Consider the following 19,546-nt stretch of genomic DNA (forward strand, 5'->3'; position numbering starts at 1 on the left):
AATTTTTACATTGCCTGCCATGACAAAATAAGGGGGCATTTCTAACATGAGAAAAGAGCAATTTTATGAAGTAACAGAGTCTCTCTACTGGATTTGACATTGATCTTCTACAATTACATAATGACAGTATTCAGTCACATTTAGGAGCAGCTACTACTCTTTCACCTTAAGTGCACTTAGTTTATTGTGGCCAAGAAGATTGTAGATGTATGTAGAGGAGATCTCATTGCACTCTGACTGCAAATGACTGTAAGGTTTAATCCAGGGAGAGTCAGGTGCTTTCCTCAGCAAGGGTGGTGTGAAGGTTCATTTAATGGTTTTATTGTTGATGCTTGTTGATTATGTCGAATTATGAGCCATAGCCTGCATACTCAAAACATGCCATGGATGTGCATTTCAGAATTTTACTCAAAGATCGATTGAAAAAAGACCTACATTATTTTATTTTTTTTAAATGTACATAGAAATAGAAAATTAGTAAATACGTATTAAATAATATTTGTATGTAATAGTTTGCAGGCAATTCTTAAAAATCACCTGACCATCTGCAAGAAGCTCAGCTACTCAGCAGGTATATCCCTAGAGCTAGATAATAAGTTACTTTGTTTTCCTCCCTGTGTGACTAAGCAGCACTAAAGAACCTCAGAGATCACAAAGAGAGCACAATGTACCTGTCTAAACCTAGGAAATCACTAACCAAGTTCAAAGCCTTCCCGGTGATACAAATGTTTGAGGAGAGGAGAGGTTAACCCAAGGACAGCCAGGCCCTGCTGTATTCAGAGCAGTCATGGAGGGTGTCAAGTTTGCCTGCAAGTCTAAGCCTGGACATCATATCGCAGCCGTTTATGTCCTAAATGTTACATCTGGGCCCTACAACATGGCTTCTCATATAGTCTGGAGCTTTGGGAGGCGTCACTGAATTGTTTGTTCTTAATAGGCTCTTTTAGGAGAATTTATGATCATAACTTGTTTTATTCCTGCTATTTTAAATGGTTAAGACCAGTGTCATTTTACTGTTTAACTGCGCTGAAAAATATATATTTATGTAAAATGCATTTAAATTAAAAACCCTCCTGCATGTTTTAACTAAATCTGGCAAATTAAGAATGCCAACTCTAGTCTTCTTTTCTATGCAAAAAGCATGCCAAATGAAGAAATACAAGAACAAATGCAGTTCACCAACAATATTTAACAACGCAAAAGGAGCATATGATCAGTCCTCACCTTAAAAGTTGTGTTCACTTCTTATAAAAGGGCTCTTGGTTTAGATGAACAGGTGTCGAGAAGAAGTTAAACCATTGTCGCTTTGACAAGCTGCCCCCGGTGTTCACTCACTAAGTTCACTTTGCTGCTCAGGTTCAGTGTGCTGAGAGCTGCTGATACCTTCTCACCTTTTGCTTCCTGTTCTCTTAATTAATCTCCCTCCTTCTAAATGTCTGCTTTGAATGCTACATCTCATGCTACAGGTGTTCTCTTTCCCCTTCCTCTCTCTTGGTCCCTCCCTTCCTCCCTCTCTCTTTATCAGTCTTGTTTTATCTCCCTCTCCTGCTAAGAGAGCAGACCCACACAAACGCACTGTTTCAGTCCAAGTTGAACATTAGGTCCAACCCAATGCAACATGAGTAAATCTTACAGCCATGTGATCGAAAGAGGGAGGGCAATCCGAGTGAACGACCTCATGGGAGCGTGAAGTTGGTTTAACATTTGCATGGGCAACCAAAAAGGTAGTCACCTTCCCAAATCAAGACACTGCAGAGAAACTATTTCAATACAGTAAATAAATGCAGGCTAATTCAAGACGTGTAATTGCATTAAAATAAATATAGCTGTTAGAGGCCATAGTCCACTCTCATGTTGAGCTTCATCACCCACTCAAAAGAAACAATGTAATTCTTTAAATCAGATAGATAGATAGATAGATAGATAGATAGATAGATAGATAGATAGATAGATAGATAGATAGATAGATAGATAGATAGATAGATAGATAGATAGATAGATAGATAGAAAAAATATGCAGCGGATAGATAGATAGATAGATAGATAGATAGATAGATAGATAGATAGATAGATAGATAGATAGATAGATAGATAAAATATGCAGCAGATGGATGGATAGATAGATAGATAGATAGATAGATAGATAGATAGATAGATAGATAGATAGATAGATAGATAGATAGATAGATAGATAGATAGATAGATAGATAGATAGATAGATAAAATATGCAGCGGATGGATAGATAGATAGATAGATAGATAGATAGATAGATAGATAGATAGATAGATAGATAGATAGATAGATAAAATATGGATGGATGGATGGATAGATAGATAGATAGATAGATAGATAGATAGATAGATAGATAGATAGATAGATAGATAGATAGATAGATAGATAGATAGATAGATAGATAGATAGATAGATAGATAGATTTTTCTACTGCCAATGCAAAGGTCAGTGTTTTTTTTTTTTTTTTTTTGCATTCTTGAATGTTTTTTTTTACAATAATAAATAATTGTATGATGTTTGCTACCTGAGTTTACAATTTCATCTTCACAATGTTTAATATCTCAAGGCCACCAGACAGATGAGATGGTGCTCGCATTTGCATAATGTGGGGAAATCACAGACAGATACTGGATCCCCGGCTGAGATAGAGCAGGTTTGAATGTCATTCAAAAAATATGAAAATAAAGCATCGCCTATGGTTCCTCTTAACTGTTACAGCCATTGTGCTTCACAAGACCATTAAAGAGCTTAACCGATTTAGGATTAAAATTCTGATTTCTGTTCTTGGCAAGGTGCTGAAATATTCTTTGGAGTGATTAAAACAGCTCTGCTTGGAGTACAATGCAAGTCTCTTTTCAAAGGCCTCTCCTAGGGAAGTTAGTTATATCCTAGTTATAGCCTAGTGCTGCAGAAGTTGCCCAAGAAATACAAACATTTAAAGGAAATAGTAAAACAATCTTATCTTTGATTTTAACATTGCGTAATATGTCACTGGCCTTTATTTCAAACTTTAAAGTTTTTCTTTCTTTGCTGATTTTAATCTGCTCTTTAAGAAAATAGACAGGACTTGTTGGAAACACCTGAGGCACCTGCAGTCACATTTACAGCCAAAGTCCCTTTGCTGCACAGAGTAGATAAGGTGTGCTGTGAACCGGCAAACAGGAAAATCTATGACCACCTTGTTCAAATAAAACTATGGAAAGAGAAGGATATTTACCATAAATTTTGCACACATAAGTGTATGTTGAAATAGCTACATTATGAATTCTTCAAACAGAAAAATAAAATAAAAAAGTCCAATGCATATATTGCAAGAACAGAAATTACTCTTCCATGCTGTTATTATCCATCGCCAGGTCTGTTTATGAGTATGAAAGAATGTTTTTTTTCTCAGACAAATATATTGAAACAGGTGTCTATTTAAACGAAGTTGCGCCATCTAGTGGTCTTCTTTGTATGATGTCTGACTTTTTTCAAATGTTATAATTACAAACAATATTCTTATCGTATCCGTCTATGATCGTATCTCGCATAAGATAAAATAATATAAGGGCAAAGTAGAATAAACATATTGTTAAAAACGCATCTTTTCATGTCTTGTACGTATTTTGTCTCTGAATGAAAAATGTAGTACAATATAATGAAGTTGGCAACACATTCAAGAGATAAATGATCAATTTATTTTTATTTTTAAAAAAAACTTATTTGACAACAATTTTGTTGTCTGTCGTGTAGATTAAGTCAAGTCATTTGTTTCAAGTTACCTTCTGTCCTTTATTTTTGTCCTTAATAATTATTAATTCATACCAAAATATGATAAAACAAAAAAATCTATTACAAACAATTTGAAATGTTTTATTGAAGGATGTTTTCTGAAGTGGAAACAAATCTTTTGTAAACATTTTAGGAATGAGTTTGAATTTAAAGCCTTGTGTATGTGCTACAGAATAATATTTAAATTATTAACCATTTAAACAGTACATTTAAAACATTTTGGAACATAAATAACTGTAAAAGAAAAAAATCAGGTAACTGCTAGAAGGGACTTTTATTTTGGTGTTACAGGAAGTGATTAATGGCTCCTCTATAAATGTAGTTCATTGGTCTTTCAGCAAACGGTGCGTTTGACAAGCTAGTGTTACATGCGTTGATTGGTCAGTTGTGTATGTACGTGTCAGTGGAAATGTAAACTTGAGTTGGGGCTCATCGGTTTGATGTATAAACATGATGTCGTTTTAGTTATTCTTTTAGCAAAATAAGGACGAAATTCACGGTTGCAATGGAGGTAAAAAAAGAAAATTATCTGGTTAAAATTGAGTCTCAATTTTTTCTTGGTATTGTACTCCTTGTGTAAAGAAATTAAACAGTCAACATGCTCGTAGACACTGGCGAGCTGTCAAAATCATTTTAAACAATATTGTGTAACATTACATAGTTTTGTTCCTTTGTTAATATAAAGACTGCATTATTTACTTGCCTTACAGCTATATTTTTCATTTCCAGTTTTTCCAGCAGGATTATAAGATCATAATAATGTGCAAAAAGTTGACGTGACTCTTGTTACAATGTGTATCTTTGTTATTAAAATCCATTTTAGCAGAACATCCAGAATCTTCCTATCGACATCCAAACCAATAAACTCTTGGGTAAGGCATGCTTGCATTTAGGCATTCTTATGCATATGGTTTAGTAATATTTCTTGTATTTACAAATCCAGAATAGTTTTGACTTTGCACAAAGATGTATTTAATATTTTGCCTTTGTCTCCATTGTTCAGACTGGTTGGTGGATCGCAGGCACTGCACGCTGAAATGGCAAAGTGCAGTTATGACCATTAGAGAGAAAATCAATGCTGCCATTCAGGATATGCCAGAAAACGAGAAGATCAAACAACTGCTCTCCGGCTCATGTAAAACTTAATAATAATACAGTCATATTATATGACTGTTATTTGTCTTTGATTTCTTTTTGGATATGTTCGTACTTATTTTTTGTTGCTTTTGCAGATATTCACTATTTCCATTGCTTACAAATAATTGAAATATTGAAAGGGACAGAAGCATCCACAAAAAATATTTTTGGCAGATATTCATCACAAAGGATGAAGGTGATTATGCATCTCTCCACTGTTATAATTTTTTATGTGCAGTTTAATTCTCTTATTATTGTATAATAATATTATTTTAGTTTTATAATAGTTTTATTAATGTTTTTAATTAGCTTTTAGTTTTTAGCTTTAGAATGTAATAATAATATAAAAGTAGCTTTTTAGTTTAAAAAAATAATGTGCTTTTGTCATTTTATTAGTATTTTTGTTTTAAATATTGCTATTTAGGTTCAGTTTATTCAAACTATGTTTTTTCTACAGTTTTAGCTCATTTTAGTTTTTGTTTGTTTGTTTTTGTTTACATTAACAGGACTGGCAAGAGATAGTGTCCATGTATGAAAAAGACAATGTCTATTTAGGTAAGAAATTATCAAAATATAAAAATAAAAATTACAGTTACACAGACATTGCTCTGATTCTGTGAATGTGTGTTTTTAACCCCAGCTGAAGTGGCCAGTATATTGATTCGTAGTGTAAGTTATGAAGGACCTGCTCTTAGGAAGCAGGTGTCTAAAGCTCAGCAGCTGCAGCAGGAACTGAGCCGACGAGAACTGGAGTGTCAGAGTGGTGCCGCCGACATGAGGGAACGCTACTACGCTGCCTGTAAACAGTATGGGATAAGGGTGGGTCAACAATTAATTATATTTTCATGAATTCTTACTTGGTTCAATAGTATTTACACTACACATACTAACATATGACATATTTCACAGGGGGAAAATGTGGCAAGGGAGATACAATCACTGGTTAAAGATCTGCCTGTAGTTTTAGAAGAAACTGGTAAAAAAGCAGCCTGTCTGAAGGAAGCTATAGAGTTTTACGCAGTCTTCACAAACTTTGTCAGTGACTGGTGAGTGTCACTTCCTGTCATTTCTAACATTGAATAAGTAAAGGCGCGTTCACACCAAGGACAATAAATATAATGATAAACATATAGTTCTAAACATCGTTCTAAATATAAAAGAATAGCAGAGTCCACACCACAACTTTAAGGATAACGGCACAGAAAAAGGATATAATTAGAATCACTTTCAGGATGATTTTGTCTGATGAATGTTATTGTCTATTGTTGTGGATGCTAATATAGTTATATTTTATAGTTGTTGTTCTTGGTGTGTGTGAACTTTATAGACCTTCATTCATGCTTTTGATGTGTGTGCTTGAAATATATATTACTACCTTTTTCAGGTCTGAGGTTGTACTGCCCATGCTGAAGTTTGTCCAGAACAAAGGAAACACAACTTTATATGAGTGGAAGACTGGAAATGTGCCCATGGTTGTAGAGAGACCTGTAATGGAGGAAGCCCCACCTGATGTTGTCACAGAGGAGATAGTAAGTCTGACAACATGTCCCAAAGTTTGGGTTTTACAGTCGGCATGAAACAAAAGTTGTGATTAGTCTTTTCTTCCCAATTGGGAGGGAAACAGTTTCTCAAACAGGAAAAAAATGTAGGGCAAGACTTGATTTTGTCTACTGGGAAATGGTTGGATCATTGTATGTTCGTGGTTTGCTACAAATGTGATGTGAGTGACAAGTTGTTCCGCCCTCAGAGAAGAGATGTTGTTGCAAAAGGGAGGAGGAGTTATTTTGGTTAAAGATTTCAAGTGCACATGAAAAAAATTAAAATAACATATATACATATATATACATACATATTATGTATATATTATATACATATATATTAACATACATAATATATATATATATATATTATTTATTTATTTATTTTCAATAAATACAATATTCCATTAAAAATAGATTTGTCAATTTTGATTTCATGGTAAAGAAGTGTTTGTAGAATTACGGTAAATTAAAGCAAACAAGGGATCAATGTTTTAACTCAACATCTCTCCCTAGAATCTGTCATTCTTGCTCTGTGCAGATTGACTGGGGTGACCTAGGTGGCGGTGCTGCTACTGAAGAGGTTAACTTTGGGATCTCTGTTGAGGATGGTGTGGACTGGGGTATTAGTCTCGATTCTGGCACTAAGGTAACTATTTAGTACAAATATTATAACAGTTGTAAACCCCTCATGATATAGAATTAAAACATTCTACCAATCAACTTTAGGAAACAGATGCAGGTGATATTGATTGGGGAGAAGTTGAATCTGTTCCTGTGGAAATTGAAGTTGTGGATGTGGGCACAGACTGTAAGTGTGTTGGGATTCTCTGAAATTAATTATTGATGTCTCATGAACATTGAGAATATATGTTGTACATTTACACACTGTTCAAAAGTTTGGGGTCAGTAGGATAAAAATAAATAATAAAAAAAAACATATTAACACTTTTATGAAAATTGTATTTTATTGAACTTTGTATTCATCAAAGAATCCTGAAAAATATTTGTAAGGTTTCCACAAAAATATTACACTTCACAACTGATTTCAATATTGTTAATACAAACTCGATTCCAAAAAAGTTGGGACACTGTACAAATTGTGAATAAAAACAAAATGCAATGATGTGGAAGTTTCAAATTTCAATATTTATTTAGAATACAACATAGATGACATAACAAATATTTAAACTGAGAAAATGTATTATTTTAAGAGAAAAATAAGTTGATTTTAAATTTCATGGCATCAACACATCTCAAAAAAGTTGGGACAAGGCCATGTTTACCACTGTGTGGCATCCCCTCTTTTTATAACAGTCTGCAAACATCTGGGGACTGAGGAGACAAGTTGCTCAAGTTTAGGAATAGGAATGTTGTCCTATTCTTGTCTAATACAGGCTTAGTTGCTCAAATTAGTTTCTCTTAAGTCTTATTTGTTGCATCTTCCTCTTTATGATGCGCCAAATGTTTTTTATGGGTGAAAGATCTGGACTGCAGGCTGGCAATTTCAGTACCCAGATCCTCCTTCTATGCAGCCATGATGTTGTAATTGATGCAGTATGTGGTCTGGCATTGTCATGTTGAAAAATGCAAGGTCTTCCCTGAAAAAGACACTGCTGGATGGGAGCATATGTTGTTCTAGAACTTGGATATATCTTTCAGCATTGATGGTGTCTCTCCAGATGTGTAAGCTGCCCATGCTACACACACTCATGCGACCCCATACCATCAGAGATGCAGGCTTCTGAACCGAGCGCTAATACCAACTTGGGTTGTCCTTGTCCTTTTTAGTCCGGATGACATGGTGTCCCATTTTTCAACAAAAAAAACTTTACGTTTTGATTCGTCTGTCCACAGAACAGTTTTTCAGTTTGACACAGTCCATTTTAAATGAGCCTTGGCCCAGAGAAAACACCTGCGCCTCTAGATCATGTTTAGATATGGCTTCTTTTTTGACCTATAGACTTTTAGCCGGCAATGGGGAATGGCATGGTGGATTGTGTTGTTGAAGTATTCCTGAGCCCATGTTGTGATGTCCATTACAATAACATTCCTGTATGTGTTGCAGTGCCGTCTAAGGGCCCAATGATCACTGGCATCCAGTATGGTTTTCCAGCCTTGACCCTTACGCACAGAGATTGTTCCATAATTGTTCTCTGAATCTTTGGATGATGTTATGCACTGTAGATGATGATAACTTCAAACTCTGAGTTTCTCAGAGAAACTCCTTTCTGATATTGCGCCACTATTTTTTGCCGCAGCATTGGGGGAATTGGTGGTCCTCTGCCCATCTTGACTTCTGAGAGACACTTCTTTTTATACCCAATCATGTTGCCAATTGACCTAATAAGTTGCAAATTATATGTACGCTTAACTTCTCCGGCTTCTTATTGCTACCTGTCCCAACTTTTTTGGAATGTGTAGCTCTCATGAAATCCAAAATGAGTCAATATTTGGCATGGTATTTCAAAATGTCTCACTTTTAACATTTGATATGGTATCTATATTCTATTGTGAATAAAATATACGTTTATAGGATTTGTAAATTATTGCATTCCTTTTTTTTATTTTATAATTTCCTTTTATATCCTTTTTATTTTATTATTTATAATTTGTACAGTGTCCCGACTTTTTTGGAATTGAGTTTGTAATATGAAATCTTGCTTGAGCAGCAAATCAGCATATTAATAAATATAACAATCTGTTACATTTATATAGCGCTTTTCTAGGCACTCAAAGCACTTTAGATAGAAGGGGGAATCTCCTCAACCACCACTAATGTGCAGCACCACCTGGATGATACGATGGCAGCCATATTGCGCCAGAACGCTCACCACACACCAGCTGATTGGTGGAGAGGAGACCAAGTGATTAAGCCAATCAGTGTATGGGGATTATTAGGAGGCCATGATGAACAGTGGCCAATGGGCAAATTTGGCCAGAATGCCGGGGTTACACTCCTACTCTTTATCGAAGGACATCCTGGGATTTTTAACGACCACAGAGAGTCAGGACCTCGGTTTAACGTCTCAATTCGAAATATGGGTTATTAGAATGATTTCTGAAGGATCATTTGACACTTAAGACTGGCGTAATGGTGCTGAAAATTCAGCTTTGCCATCACAGGTTTAAATTACATTTGGAAATATGTTGAAATGGAGAACAGTTGTTTTAAATTGCAATATTGTACAATGTTAACTGTTTTCTGAACAAACAATTGCTTTCTTGGCAAACAAAAGACTTTTTTCAAAAACATTATAAAATAATACTGACCCCAAATTTTGAATGTCACCACTACATAAAAAACTTACAAAAAGCCAATTATTTGAATGTGAGATCTGCATTTGGGTAAAATGAGAGAATAGGTTACAAGTAGACGCAATGAAACATTCATCAGTTGTGCAGAATACAATGTTCCAAGGTCTGCAGACTTGATCTGGGCCTGGTTTAGGTCTCAGTACTTTTACTTTTTGCAGGCCCTGACGGTGTTGCCAGAGGTGAGGATGCTCTTTCTCTTCTGGAAAACTCAGAAACACGTGGCCAGTTCATAAATGAGCTGATGGAGGTACAGCTTCTCGCTCCAACAAAACAGAATGTTTACTTTTTACCAAACTGATTTTTTTGTTTTGTTTCTATGGCTTAGTTGGAAATGTTCCTGTGTCAGAGGCTAAGTGAGATGCACGAAGAGGGTGATTTGGTGGCTATGAGTCAGTTCCAGCTTGCTCCCTCAGTGATCCAGGCCCAGACTCCCGAGCGCGTGCAGGTCATGCTGGCAGAGGTGCGTGACCTGCTGAATGGGCTTACCTCAGTACGAATGCAGCATCTCTTCATGATCCAAGCATCACCACGGTAATTACACCCTCTCAATCCTTTCACATGCAGAAGTGCACTTCATATCTGCCATCTCTCAGACAATATTACCAGTCAGGTTTTTAAAAAGAATACAAAATGTTGTTCAAAAGCATGATGTAGCTGAAATCTTGCAGGCAGATAATGATACATCTGTCTTAATGATAAACCAGTCGTGCGTGTTTGTCTCAGCTACGTGGAGCGTGTTTCTGAGTTACTGCGGCAGAAACTCAAGCAGTCTGATATCTTGGTGTTGAAGCGTGGCACTCTGGCTGAAAAGAGACAGGAGGCTCTGAAAGAACAGGCCAAGCTGGAGCCGCGTATTGATCTGCTGGCTGCTCGCACCAAGGAGCTCCAGAAACTGGTACAGTAACTTTTTATAATGATGTGTGTGGATTTGTTTCTGTACAGGTTTATCATAATACATTTGTTATATTACAGAACCATGCAGTATGATCCTGCTACTTCCTCTTTTACTTTAATATCTCCTCAAAAGTGAAAATAGCACCTCACATGTTTACACTCCTTCCTACTTTGTAAAATGAGCCGATGTTTGACAAATGTGTTAAATGTAAAGAGAAATGAGGTTAATAGAGCACAAAAGCATCATGGTGGACATAACATTTACTGAAGTTGATATCCTGGACTGGCTAAGAATACAAAGCTTCCTCTTTGTCTGTCTCTCTCTCACATACAGATTGAAGCTGACATCTCAAAAAGATACAACAACCGGCCTGTCAACCTCATGGGAGTTCATGTGTGACCAAAACGAGCATTTACATGCTGCACAGATGTATCATTTCATAAATAAATTCTCATTTAAATCAGCGGGGTAATTGTTTTGTGGGGATCTTTTTATGGTGGAATAAAATTGTTGCAATCAGAGCGCCTTGAATATTCACAGGCGGCTGTAAATAACTTGCGCTTGCACAGCTGGCCTCGTTTGTTTGAAGTGCTGATTTCAGTAAATGAACTGTCTTGAGAAGACAACATTTAAATATATATTTGCAATTGCAAACCCTATATTTTGTAAAGAACAAACACACTGCGCCTTCAATGAATAGAGTACAGAAGGTCATCATATCTCTAAAACTTTTTTTATATATACAAAAATGTTTGCAAATGAACAATACAGTAATAAACGTTATCTAAAAGGATATTTGAAATATTAAATTTGTGAATTGAACAGGAATTTAACATATTTCCCTTCATACAGTAACTTGGGTTACAAGGTTGAGCTTGATAAAAGCAAACAATACTATTTATATTTGTAAAACCTGTAGAAAACATATTTTGCCTATCTTGTAATGTGGTGAAATTCATGCAGCAACAGGGTTGCATGCAAAATATGGGATGATTGACTTAAGATGATCAATAGTCAAGGTATATGTCTATATAGTCAAACCTCAGTGGTGTAATAGGCCCAAATCACTATTTTAAGGGGGAGATGCTGAGAGTTGATAAATGTTACTCTTATTTGTGGTGTTATTTTAAGCGCATATACGATTTTAAAGTTTGGGAACAATGAGATTTATTTTAAAGAAATTAATAATTTTCACATTAAATGTATAAAAAGTATTCTTTTGAAGGTTATTCATTAAGATACATTTTCCACAAAAATATTAAGCAGCATAACTGTTTTTAGCACTGTTGATAAATCTGGAGCACCAAATCATATTAGAATTATTTCTGAAGGATTATCTGACTATGAAGTTACATGTAATGGATTATGGAATAAATCACATTATCCTTGGTAAGCATAATATACTCCTGTCATAAACACAACCTATAATGTTTTGAAGAAATTTGAAATAATTCCATTTTATTTATTTTTACTTTAATAGAAATATAGGGGAATATTACAGCATATAATTGATAGAGGAATTGCACCTCAACGCATGCATTTCCCCTGATGCTTTATCACCATGTTGTCTCCGTTTTGCCCTGGGGCAGCTGGTTAAATCACATGGCAAACGCATTATGCTCACACGATTGAGGACCTAATGGACATTATCTTTGCACACCCCATACATCTAAGGCAAGGAACAGTGAAGCCTTACAGCTCAATTTCTGACAAGTTTTAAAACACATCGGTATTATAGACTTTGCATCATTGATCAATGCGACATTTAACTAATATAATATCCATGGCACATTCTCAGGTTTGCAAAATGGACATGCATCCATTCTTTTGTCTATCTCCGCCAATCTCTTCCACTGTCTCTGATGAAGCTTTGATAAGCAGAGGGTGGCGCTCGGCCCGATCATTGCCTGTGCCATCAATCAAGCCAGACAGACCCCTGTTTACTGACACAGAAGCTTCAAAGAGCAGCCATTACAAAACACTTTGTTTTCCGCCCAGTCGACAAGGGCAGAATAACAAGACAAAGGTCTGAGCATTTATCAAATATTCCACTGAAACCTCATACTGATGATGAAACAAAGACTAAAATTGTTACCGGGTGACAGACTGAATCTGTTTTTTTTGGGCCCTAAAAGCTTTTTGCCTTCATTTGTTTGTCAAAAAGTCCCCTCATCCCTGCAGCGGGCAGATGCTCAAGAGGCGATAGCCAGGGTGAGACCCAGACTGCTGTGGCCCAGAAGACTGAGGTTGCCAAGACAACTGGCCCAGCACCCCTGCTGTTGTCACTCCGCCTGTGTCGCTCAGTCATTGATTCTCTCCATCTCACCAGCTCTCCACATGCAGCTTGTATTGTTCTCAATGGCCCTCATTGAGAAGGCATTGTACACGATAATACACCTACCAATTCTCCCACGTCCATTTCATAATGTCACGCATTACTCACCAAAAAACAATATTGAGCAAAACATCTTTTTAAAACAAAACAAAAAAAAATTGTAAAGCTAATATAAATTAATCATACCTCAACTGTTTGCGTTCTTGCCATTTAATAACAAAAAACTACATACATAAAGCGGTTGTCATATAGACAAAAAAAAAAACATCAAATAAGAAATACATCGAAAATACAATGTAAATAATGGTCACACCCTATGACTCTCCTTGCACACTGGTACATCCTGAAGTCCTACATCTGTTAAATACAAAGTATTAAAAAAACAGACATTCACAGAGACACATCATTAATATCTAAACATCTCAATATCTAAGCGTCGACTGTGCTCGTAGCAGCCAGAGGCCATTCTGAAAGAAACATTTGGATTTCTCTGGAATCGTTGATTTGCATTTTCACATCGGTAACGACGCAACTGTCAGCAGCCGAATGATTCTGGTCGATCATATCTAAGTGGGAGGTGGGGCTCGGTAGATTGAGACCTCTAGACTGGTATTGGCCTGAGAGCGAAGGTTTCTTCCTCAACCGCTTGGCTTCGTTTTGCAGTTTCTGTCGGATGTAGCCCTTAATCTCTGCGTCGGTCTTAGCAGGAAAGAAATACTGAACAGTTCCTATATGGGAATTATTTAAGGACATTAGGTATAATACATTCATGTAAGTTTTAATTTGAACAAAGATCATAATAACAGATGAGCATCTTACTCAGGATTGCCTGGATCTCTTCGGTGGGGAGAGCCGGCTTTGGTTGACCTTTTTTGTTGTAGATGACTCCAGATATGGAGTGAGAAGCCAGACAGTCTCTCTCATAGAGTCCACGGAGAAGGTCGTTGGTCAGTTTTTGGGCAGTGGTGATTGTGTTACACCTCTCCAAAATATCAGGAGTGATAAACTGAGGGGGAAAAAAAATCTGAAATATCATTTCTGTTCACTGTTGCTGTGCATGTAAACAATAAAATGAATAATATTTGTACATGCATGCATACATACATACATAGATACATACATATACACACACACAAACACACGACTTGCATGGAGACCTGAAGGGCAAAACATTAATATGCACTGAACTGCAGCACAGGATTGTAAAACTTTTTTTTAAATAATTTAAGCCACAAATATTTAGAAGAAAAAAATGTGTGACACTTGTGATCCATATACAGCACCTGCTGCAGTGCTTCAATCACTAAAAAAAAAACACATCTGCTTGCCTGTATATCATCAATAAGGTGCATATTGAATTTGGTCTTTTAATATCACTGTCTCACTACATTAGGACATTAGGACTTAATACAAACCTGGTAAAAAATAACTGAAGGGCAATGAAGGAAAGCGGAAGTCCCAAAGTGTGTGTTTTTATATTATATATATTATATATATAAATATATATATATATATATATATATATATATATATATATATATATATATTATATTATATATATATATAAACATATACTCACACACAACTTAAACAGTTGGGTACGGTTACTGTTTATTTGTTGCAAAACACATTCTGACTACCTAGCCTACCTCTGTGAAGAGTATATCCCTCTGAACATTCTGAGTAATCTCATGAGGTTTCTGTGGTCCTGGGCCCTGATTCAGCCATTGTCCATTCACAACAGCTGGAGGAGACCGCACATCTGGTATCACGGGATCCGTCTCGGCAGGTTCCTCCACCGTGCCTTGAGAAACTGGGGTGCCGAGAGAGGTCCCGTTGTTCCCATTTGACCACATCTGGGTCTTCTCGATCAGCGTTTCCAGGTTTCTTGCTAATTTTCCACATGCTGTAGTGAGTAAATTAATTGTGAATATTTGATTCATGCAATTTAATACATTAAATACCTAAAAGAAACAAACAATATTGACCTGTAAGGCACCTAAGTTGCTCCTTCAAGTCCTCCATTTCCCTCTGCATGCATAAAACCATGGCAATGAGCTCCTTCTTCGAATAAGACTGTAAATAACGAGCCTCCTGCCATCATAAAAGTATACACGCTCAGGTCTAGAAGTAAATGTCTCGCAAGAAAACCAGAGGTGGACAGTAACTAAGTACATTTACTTGAGTACTGTACTTAAGTACACTTTTTGAGTATCTGTACTTTACTGGAGTATTATTTTTTCAGGAAACTTTTGACTTTTACTTCACTACATTTGAAAGACAAATATCGTACTTTTTACTCCACTACATTTCTATCTAGGTCGAAAGTCGTTTCTGTTGCAGCTCTGAAAGTCGGTGGATGATTTTTTCCTTCTTTAAAAGGTTTGTTGTTGTTGTTTCAAACAGTCTATCAGGAATCACTCTTATAGGGTCACATACATTTTCCCAACTTTTTTTTAACACTGATCAGTTCATAGCAAAATGGAAGAAGACGGTTCTTAGGCACAGTGTGTGCAGCCATAGCCATACTTTGAAAGTATGTTTCAGTTTTTAAAAAAATCCAGATTAGTTTAGTTGGCATACACTTGGTGCATGTCTTATAAAATATTAAAAAATATAAACATCTGGGAGAAAGAGAAGAGTAAAGTTGCGAGAATATCAGAAGTGTATCAGTGTATTTGATCCGTGCATTCGGCCTTAAAGTGACAGCAGCTTTATAAAGAGCTTTGTAACTAATATACAAGTATTTAAATGAGTTTAAGTTAGTCGTATGCTAGTACGTCAGATGGAGCATCACTGAATGACCATGATGACATTGTGCATTTATACAACAATAATAAAATAATGCATTGGCATAAAAAAGGAAATTTACTCTGATACTAAAGTACTTTTGAAAACAAATACTTCTGTACTTTTACTTATGTACTTTTACAGAGTAAAAATCAGTTTTTTCTTTCACTTGTAACGGAGTAATATTTGACCAGTAGTACTTTTACTCCAAGTAATAGAGTTGTGTACTTTGTCCACCTCTGAAGAAAACAAGCACGCCAACAAGCCAATCTCTTGAATGCTGAACACAAGTGACTCTCCTACCTCAGACTCAGAAGCAGGAGGACTGTCAGTGTAGAGGTCTGCGGAAGAACAATCCAGCTCATTAACCTGTCATGACAAGAAAGAGTCCTAATATTTTCTATTTACCCAGTCAGTTGTTGTTGATAATTATACAACAGCTCATTTCGTTCATCAAATCTAATTGCATTTGACAACAAGGAACGGGTTCTAAAAAAAGTCAAAGTTTGGATGTTCTCTCATTTCATGATCATTCAGACTGAAGTTACTCTCACACTTCCACTCTAAACTATCCCAACCTGGCTTTCATACTGTGTTGCTTTGAACTATCAAGTATTAGAACTATTTATGTTGGCAATTGGCAAAGCATTGGCAAACTGGCTTTTTTTCCCTCAAATGTCAGTTACTGAGAGATCATTAAAAGTCCAGCCAGATCACAGTCATGCGGATATTCAGAACAAAAGCATTTATTAAATATTAAATATTGCTTACCTATACATTGACAGGGTTATATCCGTTACCCATACAAAAATGTACCATGGTAAGCAGTTTCCACTGAAATGTCAGTCAATGTTATAAATAAAACTGTGGTAACCTATCCCTTAAAAAAAAAACTTCTTAACCTGGTTCAGCTGACCTCCAAGCCTGACTAGCTGAAAAGCACCCAAAACCCCACTAAAATCAGCAAACAGCCCAGCATGGGAGACTAAAAGACCAGCAAAAAACGTGGGCTTATTTAACACTGTCAGCAAAGTTAGTCACTATTATATAAAAATTAAAACAAAGATAGTAAAGCTTCTGAATGCTCTTAAAATTTTAAAATGAGAACCCATTAATCACAACAAACAATGCTGGAACGAAGTACCATGGTTAAATTTTTATAAGGGTACCAACAAAATCATTTAAAATGCATATGGTTTTAAACTTTGTAAAGTTTCACATTTCAAAACTTTGAACTAGCTGACGTTGTACTTGTAAAATTAAACGGAGTACAGGGCTTTGGTTGTGCGGAGCGACTGATGAGGCTTCCATCAAATGGTGTATTGTACCATGCTTTACCCCATTGTTCTTCATTAGCGGCCAGGCATGGCCGCCTGCCCTGCCTCACACCACTGCTGCAGGATAGGAAAGCGTTCATTCTATCGCTTTAGCGAAAAGTATAGCAGTAAACCAACAACTGAATAATGGGTTATATTGCGTATAACGTTTATAACAGCCGACGTGGAGCAAATGTGAGAATCATAATAGAAATATTTTGCTGTCCGTCTCCCCAGTCAAAATGCATCAAAAACAACGATTAAACACTAATAATGACGAAAAAGCCCAAACCTTGATGTCTAACTTCTGAAGCCCGGCATCGGATGAGCTATTTTCTTCTGCTTTCTCTTTGGAGGGATACATTTTTCTTCGTTTCTGTGAACCGTTCTGTAGGACAGTCGGTTGACATGATACTAATTATTCTTTTGGGATAAAACATATGCCATTAACAGTTGCAAACAAACAATGAGACAGTAAACACTTAAAACACGTTTCCATTGATCATCTTACACTGAAGCAGTCCGGGTTTTGCTCTTCTTCCTCATCCTCTTCATTTTCGTAGTCAAGAATTCGCTGCGCTTTTGTTTTCTTTCTCATTTCTCTCCCATTATTTTATTTGCGAGCGAGAAAAAGAGGCTCCACTCTGCATAATGCAGTTGCGCTGTGTTAGATTAAACCAACAATATCGCTCTTTCTGAGATTTAGACGCTGCAGATCTAACGTACTACGTTATAGATACCGACAACTATGTTCCTAGCGATTATTCTACTTCAGCTCAAATACTTGAGTGAACCCATGGAAGGACAGCACTTTACCGAGAAATGACAGGGAACACATTTGAGGCTAACGCACCGTAGCGTAACGTGGCACGAGCTTGAGTCCCGTCTAGATTCAATCTAAGGGCAGATCATCACAACAACAGGAAATCCCTTGCATTTTTTTTTTTACCATGGTAACCCTAGTTTCCGCCAAAATACCATAGTTACTGCGGTACAATCGTAATAAATCATTAGTCTCTTTCAAAGAGTTCAAGAAGCTTTTGGAATCTTGCATTTTTTTATCGAGACTGGTGCTATAACTAAGTTAGTTACCACAGTGTTATTGCAGGAACAGTAACGTTAACTGAAGTAATTATGTTATGTCGCGGAAACTATGGTAACCAAGGTAAATATTTATAAGGGGTGCTCTTATAATAACTATGTTTCCCCTCGATATATAAAATATTGTAAATACCCTTTGTATACTTATAAACAAAGAGTATTTCCATCGACGGTCTTCTTTACACGTGTACAGAGTATTTAGCCTGACAATTGAGAATGTAAGATTCGTCATGCATTTTTTAAGAAGGGTTTCCCGAGGCGTCAACAAAATAATTATTCCTTTGCAGTCATAAATCTTCTTTGATGTGAGGAAGATCAGTTTGACTTTTTGTGAAAGACATATTGTTGCTTTACAAAAAAATATATATCAAATATTTACCCCCCCATACCATAATTATGATGTTCCACAATTAATATAATAAATAAAATAGGCTACATTAAAATTATTAAGGTTCTTGCTCTGTTTAGGATATTGCTAGTTTATGTCAGTGCCGTCAGACACTCTTAGTCGTCTCAGTCAGCTGGTAGGGAATGAACACAGACAATTTTAAGTTCAAGCTTCTTCAAAGTTTATGTCCAAGCAAAATAGCATGCACTGTAGGCTAATAATCATACAATGTGAATTAACATTGCCTCATATAGAGAAAATACATATGAGATCAATTTAAAAGTTTTCATCTTACACTACATTCTGTATAGCGAAGTAGGCTAATAAGCATAAGAGTAAGGGAGGGCCGGATTCCCACACTAGCTCATCCTGTATTTACCTTGACGTTTCTTCATTAGTGCCTTTATTTATTTATTTTACTTTTTTAACAGATATCCTGTATTAATTTATGATGAAGGCTATTCGTTTTAGGAACAAACTTATTTCTTGTTTCTGAACATGATTTTAAAGTCATAATGGCTTTATTTTGTAATTATAGCCTAACCTATGTTCACATTTTTTTACAGGGATGGTCCTGTTACACCAAAAAAAATTTTTTTTTTAAATCTGTCATAATTTACATTTCTTTGTTCTGCTATACACAAAGGGAGATATTTGGAGGAATGTTTGTAACCAAGAAGATCTCAGGTAAAATATGGTAGTTGGCTGCCGAGATCTTACAAACATTCTTCCAACTATCTCCCTTTGGGTTCAGCAGAACAAGAAATGTGTACAGATTTTGAATCACTTGAGGATGAGTGAATGATGACAGAATTTTATTTTTTGGGTGAACTATCCCTTAAAGGCTTTGTTCTGCTGAATTAGTTTTCAAAGTCTCAAATCGTCTTAAGCCTGAAATAAACATGCATACACACTGATTGATAAGGTGTCGGAAGAACCAA

General features: G+C 36.1%; 2 protein-coding genes across 4 annotated transcripts; one reads left to right on the forward strand and one right to left on the reverse strand.

Annotated features, from left to right (window-relative positions):
- Positions 1–4,141: 4,141 nt before the first annotated feature.
- On the forward strand, positions 4,142–11,138 carry cdk5rap3 (CDK5 regulatory subunit associated protein 3). 2 transcript variants are annotated; one of them, XM_067429648.1, is made up of 14 exons: positions 4,142–4,298; positions 4,611–4,659; positions 4,791–4,922; positions 5,020–5,120; positions 5,431–5,479; positions 5,565–5,743; positions 5,834–5,970; positions 6,309–6,453; positions 7,004–7,111; positions 7,192–7,273; positions 9,939–10,027; positions 10,106–10,311; positions 10,504–10,675; positions 11,009–11,138. In XM_067429648.1, the coding sequence occupies exons 1-14, from the start codon at positions 4,293–4,295 to the stop codon at positions 11,072–11,074; spliced, it is 1,521 nt and encodes a 506-aa protein (XP_067285749.1). In that variant the 5' UTR covers positions 4,142–4,292; the 3' UTR covers positions 11,075–11,138. The 2 variants fall into 2 exon arrangements, with proteins under 2 accessions (XP_067285749.1, XP_067285750.1); XM_067429649.1 differs by having other exon boundaries at positions 4,614–4,659.
- A 2,066-nt stretch (positions 11,139–13,204) lies between these two features.
- On the reverse strand, positions 13,205–18,085 carry si:ch211-194k22.8 (BEN domain-containing protein 6). Of its 2 annotated transcripts, none has more exons than XM_067429651.1 (7): positions 17,628–18,085; positions 17,409–17,539; positions 16,104–16,169; positions 14,999–15,104; positions 14,660–14,916; positions 13,830–14,016; positions 13,205–13,738 (listed from the first exon to the last, which is right to left on the reverse strand). In XM_067429651.1, exons 2-7 carry the CDS (start codon positions 17,478–17,480, stop codon positions 13,440–13,442), a joined length of 987 nt encoding a protein of 328 aa, XP_067285752.1. In that variant the 5' UTR covers positions 17,481–17,539; positions 17,628–18,085; the 3' UTR covers positions 13,205–13,439. The 2 variants fall into 2 exon arrangements, with proteins under 2 accessions (XP_067285752.1, XP_067285751.1); XM_067429650.1 differs by having other exon boundaries at positions 17,409–17,504; positions 17,628–18,084.
- Between the last annotated feature and the right edge of the window lie 1,461 nt (positions 18,086–19,546).

The sequence above is a fragment of the Pseudorasbora parva genome, chromosome 21, assembly GCF_024679245.1.
Source record: "Pseudorasbora parva isolate DD20220531a chromosome 21, ASM2467924v1, whole genome shotgun sequence".
Lineage (NCBI taxonomy): Eukaryota > Metazoa > Chordata > Actinopteri > Cypriniformes > Gobionidae > Pseudorasbora > Pseudorasbora parva.

Coding starts and splice junctions, on each gene's coding strand:
- cdk5rap3 (XM_067429648.1), top strand. Junction 7,274..9,938: donor TGTGGATGTGGGCACAGACT/GTAAGTGTGTTG, acceptor TACTTTTTGCAG/GCCCTGACGGTGTTGCCAGA. Junction 10,028..10,105: donor TCATAAATGAGCTGATGGAG/GTACAGCTTCTC, acceptor TCTATGGCTTAG/TTGGAAATGTTCCTGTGTCA.
- si:ch211-194k22.8 (XM_067429650.1), bottom strand. CDS start 17,714: ATGAGAAAGAAAACAAAAGCGCAGCGAATTCTTGACTACGAAAATGAA. Junction 15,105..16,103: donor CTCCTGCTTCTGAGTCTGAG/GTAGGAGAGTCA, acceptor TTATGATGGCAG/GAGGCTCGTTATTTACAGTC. Junction 14,917..14,998: donor GCAACTTAGGTGCCTTACAG/GTCAATATTGTT, acceptor TACTCACTACAG/CATGTGGAAAATTAGCAAGA.